General features: G+C 42.2%; 1 protein-coding gene across 3 annotated transcripts in view; it reads left to right on the top strand.

Moving 5' to 3' along the window:
- LOC131104090 (gamma-aminobutyric acid receptor subunit beta-3-like) overlaps positions 1-11,384 on the top strand; it is a 50,712-nt gene that overhangs the window by 17,658 nt on the left and 21,670 nt on the right. For 2 of the 3 annotated variants that reach the window (XM_058050872.1, XM_058050873.1), the window contains exons 2-4: positions 230-280; positions 2,304-2,395; positions 2,516-2,583. In XM_058050872.1, the coding sequence (XP_057906855.1) occupies positions 230-280; positions 2,304-2,395; positions 2,516-2,583 (211 nt within the window). Of the gene's footprint in view, positions 1-229; positions 281-1,832; positions 2,226-2,303; positions 2,396-2,515; positions 2,584-11,384 lie in introns of those variants that run through there. The other variant, XM_058050874.1, reaches the window with a different exon arrangement.

Here is an 11,384-nt window from a genome sequence, read left to right as displayed (position 1 = left end):
GATGTCTTGCATACATGGTTTAGTTTTAGATCTTCTTGTTGCTACAGCATCCTGAAAAAAACATGATCTCCTTAGCATTAGTTCAACTCACAAAATTCACAATATGTGCATTTATAATTGAACATTCTCCCACTAAAGGGAATTTTTTTAACATGCATCTGCATATACAGAATATAGATATTCAATGAATTGCCCCTGCCAACTCACTGTCATTGCCATTTTCTTTCAGGAATGCTGTGGACGGAAACAAGAAGTTGTTCGCAATCTACGACACAAGCAGGTGAGCAGGTCCTTCCAACCCACCCTAGTGGTACCACGGAATTCCACACCACCACTTCGCCACTCTACATGAGTCATGGTCGAACCATGAAAACGAGTCATCAACATTGACCTATCGATCACAAGCATCAAGGTTGATTAATGGGACCACCTGGACACCCTCGGGTCACAACCATCCTTTCGAGAAAATACATTGCCGCAAATCCTGTGGCGAAAAAAGTCAGACAAGTGGGCCCTATAGAATTGTTATCAGTTTTGTTGAATTGAGAGGGTTTGGTGATATTTCACAGTTGCCTTGATCAAAACGTGTTCTTTTAAGCACTTGGTTTGACATAAAGGTCAATGGAAAAAAAGCAGGGTCCAATTGAGAAAAAAAATGATGCTTTGTAAGAAATGTAGTTTCCCCTGTTGCAGCAACTTATAGGCATTTCAGTGTGTCAGTGTTGAGCTTCATCTCTCATGTCAACCGAGGGTGGGCGATACTGTACATTTTGGTATCGATGCGATACCAAGTGCATTGTTATTGCCGATACAGATACTGATACTTCTGACTTGAAATTTTTCAATACCATGAAATAATTTTGCAATTCTTGCCTTAATTAACATAAAATATCTATACAATTTGAACAATGTAGCACAAAGGCAAATGAATAGTCAAATCATGTGAAAATTATTACAGAATGAGGAGTAGATATTGATTTAAAACACATCTCTATAGAAACCATAAGCATGACAAGGCGGAAGGCTATTTTCTTGCAATATATGCTTTAACACTCATTCCTCATCCATGATGGCAATGGCATCAGTGAGCTTTTACCTCAGGGTGTTGAGGACTCAATTCACCCAATTCACCTCTTAATACCATCACATCACTATGATACAAATTGCAATATAAAGTGCAATTTATATTGGTGATGACGACCATAGAATTTCTAAACAACCCCAAACCTCTACATTTTCATCTGGAGCAGTCCAGGATCGACATTTATGTCATAACATGACAAGAATCTAAAATGTAAAGGAAATGCATCACATTCCTCACTCACTTTTAAGCACTGGTATGGAAGAGTGACGAACACACTGAAATATATAAATATGAATAGCAACACACTCATTTGTTCATATACACACTGTAACACATATAAAAGCCTGCTAGCTGGCCCTGTGAGGCGAATCTGAAATGCAGACATTGGGTCAGCATTTCTACTTTATAACCCTAAAGGTACTGCAGATTATGTTGACATGGCAACACATAGAAGCTGAAATCTGATAGGGCATGTACATACGCTCCTTGAAGCAGCGGAGTAAAGAGACATGCTGCAAAATAAAGTTAGTAGATGCTTTGGAATAGATTCATATAGTTTTATGTTAAAAATACTGGACTTTAAGTTGTTATATATACGACTGAATGTAACAATATGAACAACATGACAACAAAACACATAGATATTGCTGAGAAATAGTGTTCCAATCACACTCGTATCGATCCGATACTGATACTATTTTGGTATGCGCACTATCGACACTCGGATCGATCCGCCCCCCTCGGTTCCCTGTCTCATGAGAACAAGCCGAGTGCCTTCACCACCAGCAGCAGCAGTGGCAGCCTCATCATCCACCCTCCTCATCAATATGCGCTCCTGAATGCTCCATACTCCTGCACAGTCGGGGACGGCACCAGAACCAGTGCTGGACCGCAATGCCAGCCCCTATTTCACGTCAGCCGTTGACTGAAGACAACCTGCTCCTTTTCTGTAGCCGACTTTTCTCATGGATAATCAATGGGTTTTGACTCTGATTTGTAAGCGGACGACTGTTGATTAAGGAGCTCTTTTTGCTGCTGCTGCTGCTGCCGTGATTGTAAACATGTTGGCTACGCACAAGGCTCGTCAATTGCGCGTCTTGTCCGCACTGGTGGTCGGCTCCATAGTGTGTTGCGCCAAAAGGTGAGCGCTCCCGCCGTGCCGTTAAGTCAAGGTTATTGGCCAAGCTGACAAGGTGATCTTCTCGTTTTGTCATTTCAGCGTCAACGAGCCGGGCAACATGTCTTTCGTGAAGGAGACGGTGGATAAACTCCTCGAGGGGTACGATATTCGACTGAGGCCAGACTTTGGAGGTATTCGCCCATCAATAATCCTCCCCAGCAGCTTGATTTTTGGCGCCATCACTGTGTTGTGGTCAGGTGTAGAGTTGTAGACCTACATGCATAAATAATGTGCTGTTTAACCTCTTCCAGGGGCTCCAGTAGCAGTAGGGATGAGTATAGACGTGGCCAGCATAGACATGGTGTCTGAAGTCAACATGGTGAGTGGATTTACATCACAAATTCTGCTTGCTTGTTTTTACATAAAAATGAAGGCTTCCCCACCTTGTTTATACGGTAATTGTGAGAAGCGCCGCTGTAGTTGTGTGTGACGGTGTGGCAGGATTGTCAGGAAGGGGAATCTAAATGTGGCATCCTGGAGTCATACTGAAAAAGTATACTGCTGTGCCTGGGTGTATAGAATTTAGCTGTGGTGTCGTCCATATGTAGGTGGCATCTCGTGGTGCAACAAAATAAAAACACAACACTTCCACCGCACCAAACAAATGGACAACTAAGCATAACTGTTATTTCCAAATGCTGGGCTAAATGTTGGGAGAAACAGTACCCCAGGCTACCCAGCATGCCTTGCGGCAGGAATGCATGGGTGTTTTTTCGGCATGGGTATTGCACATAGATATTTGTTTGTATACCCACATGGTGCAGTAGGTTGGATGGCTTTTTTCTAGAAGCTGCAGATTGCATCTGACGACACTCAAGTGTGCCACGATAGCAAGTCATGTTGCCAGTCACAGTTTCCATGGTTAAAAAAAAGGAATTTGGAAAGCCCAGTAGGCTGGATAAAGACTGTTGGTGGGTCTGATGTGGCCCGCGGCCCGCAGTTTGTCAACCATTGGTTTATATCTCCTTTAAAAAAAATTCGAAAATACGCAATGCACTTGAATGTCTCATCAGCGCATGTTGCAGTGCTTGAAAGGAGGAAGACAGGTGACTACACTCAAGTGTGCCATGATAGCAAGTCATGTTGCCAGCCACAGTTTCCATGGTTTAAAAAAAAAGGAATTTGGAAAGCCCAGTAGGCCGGATCAAGACGGTTGGTGGGTCTGATGTGGCCCCCGGCCCGCAGTTTGTCCACCATTGGTCTATATCTCCTTTAAAAAAAAAAAATCAAAAATACGCAATGCACTTGAATGTCTCGTCAGCGCATGTTGCAGTGCTTGAAAGGAGGAAGACAGGAGACAGATCAATGCTCTGTGTGTGTTCCATAAAGAAATAAACCACTCACACACACATAAAGATGAGTAAAGCAATCCCTGGCTGCAATCTGTCTATGCTGTCCTGACTCTGAAAGATGCTTTGTTTTTTCGACTGTGAGGTGCCCCGTTTGTCCTTATGATAACCGAGATATGTGGCAATAGTGAATTCATTCATTCATTTTCTACCGCTTATCCTCACGAGGGTCGCGGGGGTGCTGGAGCCTATCCCAGCTGTCTTCGGGCGAGAGGCGGAGTACACCCTGGACTGGTCGCCAGCCAATCACAGGGCACATATAGACAAACAACCATTCACACTCACATTCATACCTATGGACAATTTGGAGTCGGCAATTAACCTAGCATGTTTTTGGAATATGGGAGGAAACCGGAGTACCCGGAGAAAACCCACGCATGCACGGGGAGAACATGCAAACTCCACACAGAGATGGCTGAGGGTGGAATTGAACCCGGGTCTCCTAGCTGTGAGGTCTGCGCACTAACCACACGACCACCGTGCAGCCCGCAATAGTGAATTCTGCTTACAGAGGTTCCACTGTCATACATTTTGGTCTTTTGTCACCATCTGTGTTTTAAGGCACATAAATTCTGGTCAGTTGTTCCAAAAGTCTATTTGCAGGGTTTAGATAGAAAACCATTTGCATGTTGACCTCCAGTTTCTGTCAGAGCGCCACTGTGTGGACTTTGAGTGTTCTCCTCATCTATGTGTGGGATCAAATAGAAATTGAATTCATGAATGTGTTCAAGTATGACATACACGAGTACCGACAAACCATTCCCTTTTCCTCAATATCACATTGATATTATATCTTCCACTTTTGGAAAATAGCCCTACATGGAGCAAGTTTGATGGTGACGAGCATGTAAATCTTATTAACCTTTGTAATGAGCAGCCAGCAGGAACCTTAGCTCCTTATTGGTTCTACTTCCTAACCTCTTAAGACAGAGTTAACAATGTCCAGTAGAGTTCTCCCAAGAGGTCCACTGAGCTTCAGACTGGCTTCTCTGTCACATGAAACCGGCACAATAACAACATACTTGAAAAAAAATGTATATATACTGGATGTGCCTAAAACATTAGCAGACAATGACCTAAATTGCATCAGAAATGTGCTTGCACAATCTCGCGAATCGACTGGGTTTGCAGACACCTATTTTAAGATTTCTAGCAGGGAATGAAAGACATGCTCAAGCAAAATTGGTTCAAGTCCAGGCTGAGAAAATAACATTATGTTTATCACTACCAAGTTACAAAAGCGGTTGCATATGTAGGATGATGTAGATAGATCCAGGTACTGTAGATAGAGAAAAGCACATGCGATCATCCAGTTTACCATGAGAGAGATTGTTTGTTTGTTATGTGGTTTCGTCCTTGAGGGATGCATTTGTGGGTGGCTGTTGATCAATGATTACTTCACCAGGTGATTTCTGGCTTGGACCTTCCAATTCCCTCAGCAACTTCTGCATTCAGCAAGATTACATTTATGTGCCAGTACGTTTTTACGATAAAGAGCATTTCTGTTTCTGTTATTAGATTCAGTCGATACGTCATTATACATCATGAAGGTCCACAGTCAACATTACCCTGCTCTGGCTTCTGAATTATGAGGATTTGTCCAGTAAATAACTGAACTGCTCATCATCAAATTGAGACACGCAAAGGTTTTACTTACTTTTTATAGTGTAATAATGACGCTTATGGCTTCATTGTTATCATAGGAGTTGCATCATTGCTATCATTTATTGTGACACTTCCTCTTCAATTACATGCTCAATTCAGCGCTGCCAAATTGCTATCATTTAAAGCACATTCCCTTGGTGAAAAATCACGTTCTTGCAATAAATTGGGTGAAGGTTCATCAGAGGGAAATGAATAATGACTGTGACAGTGTCATGCTTTATCCAGCCGCAGCAGAGTCACAACTCCCAGGGCTTTTTGGGGAGCAAAGCCTTTCCAAATAGTCACCCTCCTGCATTCATTTCTGTACAATTCCAGCCATTGAAGCCACTTCACCAAACGAGCGCTGCAGCACCCCCAGGCACAATTGGCAAAACAGTTTAGAAAGTTGAGGGATTGTTGAAACAAGTACTGCTTGCTGTGCCAGAAATTAGGTCTCAATTTGAATATGAAAGTTTGGAAATGAAGACACCTTGTGGTCGAAGCAAAGTTGAAACTAAAGTCAGAGAATTAAGTTAATTATGTGTGTACTGTACTTGCTGAGGTGTTAAAACTTCAGTCAGACAACACTGAAGTCAAGAATTTCATCCATCAAGATGTATCATTTTGCAAGAGTTAAAATGAAAGATAACATTACAGAAAACGTCTTCCTATTATTATTAATACCCACATTCATGTAGAAAATTTGCCCTTCTTAAAGGGGACCTGTTATGCTCATTTTCGGCCCTTTGTATTGAGTTGTGGACTCCTACAGAGCAGCTACACACAATAACCCGCACAGAAAACTTTTTAGATCTTCCAGAATCTGCACCTATTCCAGCTGTATTTCCTTGGATTTGTTGTTCCCGCCACAACGGTCTGTTTTAATTTATACCACCAATGCCCGCCTCCGGCTACGGCCACTCCGCTGTGATTGATCACACTCCCAAACTACTTCTTGACTACTGCGAACAACACTTTCTAATTTAGTGGGTATGAGAGTTGATAAGAAATGAATAAAGTCTTTGGAGAGCTACTGGCAGCTCATGAACTACCGGTTGGAGACCCCTGACTTATTGTGTCTGAACTCAAAGAGTAGGCACTGCTGGCGGTTCTCCAACCTCGCCTTCCATTGTCGGACACACTTTGTCAGAAGCACCGCTGGTGCCGTGGAGCTCAGGAGAACCAGGATGAGAGGGCGCTGCGTCCACCTTGCCTGCCTGAGCAGGAGCACTCATTTGCATGTTGCATGTTCTTATGTGCCAGTGGGGGTTGTCTGCAGGTCCTCCATCTTCCGCCCACAGTCCACAAACTTTGACTTGACACGCCTGAAAAGCCTGCAAAAAAAGGATAACATGCGACTGGCCACAACATTCTGATTACTTCACAATCACTACCTCATTTTGTTCCATCAAAGAGTGTACAAATATCAGAACCATCTCTCAGTATGATGCAATGCAATCTGGGTAAAACACTGCAAATTACAAAACTGACCATGTAGTTATGCAAATGCATGTTGTGGACTTTAGTATACCTTCGGAACTGGACTGAGGGCATGTATTCTCTTGACACAATTTTTTTTTAAAAAGTGTCCTTTTTTAACAAAATGAATTTTGCTGGTCAGCATGTAGGTTAAAAGTTTAAGAAATGTAAGCAAGGGAAAGCTGTTCGATGTAAATATTTATTGAAACAGAAAACAGCACAGTGAATAAGCATCTGGCACCTCCAACTGGCAGGGCAGGTTTTTCCGTTGCCTCCTGCGTCTTTATGTGGGGGTGGGGGGGCAAGCTCCTCAACCAGCAGATGCTAAAGGGGCCTGGAAGTGGCGCACTAATTACCTTCGAGGTTTGTTTGTGGCATGCCCGAGGCCTCTGCTGATGAGCAACACATACGGGGGACAAGATCAGAGTCAGGCAGAATAGATTAGAGGAAGCTGCTGAGGCAGTGATTACTGAAGGCGAAGCAGTCCATGTCCTCAACGTGCTTGTTTTGAATATTAGTATTTAAGAATATGTGCACTATCAGCACGCCCTGCAAAATACTGTATATATTATATAGTAAGTCCTGATATCATAATATCCATATCGTGGAACCTATAAGGTGGAAATCTGTGTTGGTAGCTTTGTTCAGATTTCGAATGGAAATTCTTGAAGGAAATTCAACGCACCCGCTCCAAGCTGAAACTGAAGCATACATTTACTCGTTGGCTTTGCTCGTTGACAGGTAACATTTTAAGAAACATTGTAACATCCTCAATTGTTACACGTGTGAGATAAGTTAATCACTTTTAATATGAATTAATTCCGAATTGTATGCTGTCTTTACATCCACAAAGCTGTATGCAAAAACTACAGCTATCAATTTCCACAAAACGACATGGAGCAGGAAAAAAAGTACACAAAAACCTGACATGAATATATATCATGGTTTCATTGAGTGGACTCTTATTAACTGTAATTTGCAATGGAAGTTATTATTGATGTGCTGTTTGCAAAAGATAATATTGCCCAAGTAGAGGAACTTTGGAAATCCCAAAACAATCTTTTTCCTTTGTGTTCACCTCCATCATGCGTGTTATTTAGCATGGGAAGCGACTCGAACGCCTACTGTTGTGTTCTGAACACACACCATTTTAAAAACCAAAAAGCTAGGCTATAGACTACAGTCTAAATTACTTCAATAAGATCAGATTAAAAAATATTGCTGTGTCCAATCATCACATGAGCTGATTGAACCCTGCAAAAAATAAGTTTTGAGTGCACCTCAACTTTAAATTTGTACTGGAGAAAGTGTCATATATTTTTCAATCCTAGTGAATTCTGCTGACTCACCAGCCAGTCAAAATAATGCAGAATTAACTGGAAAATTCAAAAGATTTTATCCCACAAAGAGATTTCATTCAGTTTCATCTTTGGGTACTGTCTGGATACCTCCTCCAAATGTCGGAACTGGGTTGCACCAAGGTATCACAAGCTCTCATCCCATCATGAGCACCTCCAGTTTTAGGGGGAATTCATTTACAGACCCTCATGTGGGCAAACGGTCAGCACTGAGTTGCACGAACAGGCTGAACAAGCGAGTCATCCCACGACTGTACGTGGGCGTAAGAGAGACAGAGAAAACATTTATCATGGAGCGTTGAAAAGATCCGTCTTCCTCCAAATGTTCCTGCTGCCTGTTTGTTTTTTTTTCCCTCCCAGCTGTTATTCATGCCCCCTGACTTTTACTTGTTTTTGGTGCATACAGTTTCAGAGAATAAACTCACACATTAGTAAGGTAACGACTGGATGGCTGTTCTGCATATGCACTAACTGTGTCACCCTCATTATCTTGTATCGGTCTCGCAGTGATGCTAAATATCTTTTCTGTGCAGTGTGGCTTCATTTTCCCGTATGCCTTTTATCCACCATACTGTTTCTTGACTGATGGAATGTAATTGGCCTCAAGAGGCAGCAGGCCGTAGGATGAAGTAATGACAACAAAGACTTAGAATAAGTGAAAGTAGGTGCCTCCTGATTGGTGTTAACCTACTGAAAGGGCTCATGATCACCCCGCATCTCACATGTACTAAGAGCATCGGCAATGCATGTAATTGGCAGTTTTACAGGGAAATCCTCTCTCTGATAGAAGCTTCCAGAAAAATGGACTGAGAGAGAGATAATAAACATAATCACTAAACATAATCGAAGCTCCATTCAGGTTGTCAGTTAATGTTTCTCAGTTCAACTGAAGACACATATTTGTGTTTTGTATGGCTCATCATCTATTATCATCTATTATGATGCTTTATTTCTTCTCGTTTGGCTTGTTTTGCCACCAGTAATATGAACAGCACAGAAATGGGAGAAATCTCGGGCGTACTTTTTTCAATTGGTTTTCAGTAGGGTTGGGCGATTCGGACCTTTGCATATATCATATTTTTGGGATGTATCATGATATGATGATAAAGAAATTCAAATTGAGCAGTGTCTAGTATAAAAAGCTACAAACCTTAAGTTGTGTAATTATATACCCATTCATTCATTCATTTTCTACCGCTTTTTCCTCACGAGGGTTGCGGGGGTGCTGGAGCCTATCCCAGCTGTCTTTGGGCGAGAGGCGGGGTACACCCTGGACTGGTCGCCAGCCAATCACAGGGCACATATAGACAAACAACCATTCACACTCACATTCATACCTATGGACAATTTGGAGTCTCTAATTAACCTAGCATGTTTTTGGAATGTGGGAGGAAACCGGAGTACCCGGAGAAAACCCACGTGTGCACGGGGAGAACATGCAAACTCCACACAGAGATGGCCGAGGGTGGAATTGAACCCTGGTCTCCTAGCTGTGAGGTCTGCGCACTAACCACTCGATCACCGTGCCGCCCGTAATTATATACATCTGTCTCAAATTGTAAAATAGTCCCAAGTATAGACAACCGGCGATTACAGCAGCACCTCCCGTGCAAGCTCCCTGCACAATGACAGCAGTCCGGCCACAGTGAGGGGGAACTACTGCTGTAGCTAGGGAGCCGTATAGCCAATGTCCAAACTGAAACTAACTTTACCATGGTACACGGCAGACTAGCCACATGGAGGTGTTGCGTTTTCTTCTTGTGGATGGGGGCAACCAGCTTTAGGGCGCATTATCCCACTTGCCATTTTGGTGTGTGGCCGTTACGTTATGAACGTTACTATATGGCAACCGGATAGGCCTAAAATAAATTTCACGGTTAGCATATAGTCCAATATAAGTCTTGTTGTGTTATTAATACATTGCATGAATCCAACTGTGTTTGTAACAGAGTTTTATTTTTTAAAGTCCCTCTAAGCACCCGTTAGTATGGAAACTGGGACCCGGAAGTCATTGTTTCCCACCTCTATCGCTGAATCACGGCTTCAAAATAACTCACAATCGAGCCAAAGAAAGTGCTAACACTTTGATAAAAAAATGTGAGAAACGCTACTGACTTACACATAACACATAGGAAAACACAAAGGTGGTGTCTGTGTAGATTTCTGCTCATCCCTTCTGCCTTATAACCAACTCAACAATAACAAGTAATCAGTCAAGGTGATGTTAAATGTATGTTAAATGTATGCATGTATTCCTTTCATTTGTCATTTATATGCATTTTTTTTATTGTTTTCTGCATGTAAAACTAACATCGTAAAGCTATAAAAACTGTTTTCCGTTCTCATTTTTGGGTGTACGGAAGAAATTCATTGGAATTGCATTATTTCTTCAGGGAAAAATTTAGTCTGACCTTCTAGAACGGATTAATGACGCTAACCAAGGTTCCACTGTACTCCCATATTTCATGTGAGCAGCCTGCTCGTCCTTGTCACGCTCCCTCTCCTGCAGGGCAGTACGTTTCGCATGAGACTCAGCGGGTTGGTTGCCCAGGACCTCGTGTGTGTGTGTGTGTGATAGTACTCCAAAATTATTCCATTCCAGTATTTCCTAATTGTTATCCAAATACAATTTTGTCCAGGAGCTATAAATGTTGTGATGAGGCATTGGGCGGAGCTTAGCCTTTATTGCATGTTAGTCGATGTAATTTGGACACTTTCCATCAGTTTGTTTCATTACTCATACTTAAGCAGATGTTTCTCAGACATATTTGGATGTAACTTATGATGCTCTGTCTAAAAATTTAATTTGCCGTCATATGAGACTGTCTGACACCAATATTTATACAGTCATTAAACGGCAGTATGGGACAGAGCCTTAAGGGACCCAAGTCAAGATAAAACAGGATGTAATTGAAGGAAAATAATAAGCCAAATAATAAAGGGAAGTGTCACCTTGTCACTTCTTATTAAAAAAAACTTGTTTCCTTGCTGTGTCCTCCTTAGGTTGTTATGAAGCAATCCATCATGGAATATTAGACAGTTAGGAAATTATCCCATATACTGAAAGCAGATACCATCATTTAGAAGTACATGCCCAATTCAATCACGGAGGGACCTGGCTATTTTTACCCTTCTGTAGCACCAGCAAGTGGTGGCAGGAACCCACTGAGGGAATCCCACACACATTGGGCCTCAGGGACATCCCAAGGGAACGCACTGAAATTACATTGAAGTGACTCAAATTGCTTTAGTGAACGTGGGTTCATATGCAGTACATGGTGGTTACATAT

The sequence above is a fragment of the Doryrhamphus excisus genome, chromosome 16 (genome assembly GCF_030265055.1).
Source record: "Doryrhamphus excisus isolate RoL2022-K1 chromosome 16, RoL_Dexc_1.0, whole genome shotgun sequence".
Classification (NCBI taxonomy): domain Eukaryota; kingdom Metazoa; phylum Chordata; class Actinopteri; order Syngnathiformes; family Syngnathidae; genus Doryrhamphus; species Doryrhamphus excisus.
This window is presented reverse-complemented; position numbering and strand designations above follow the sequence as displayed.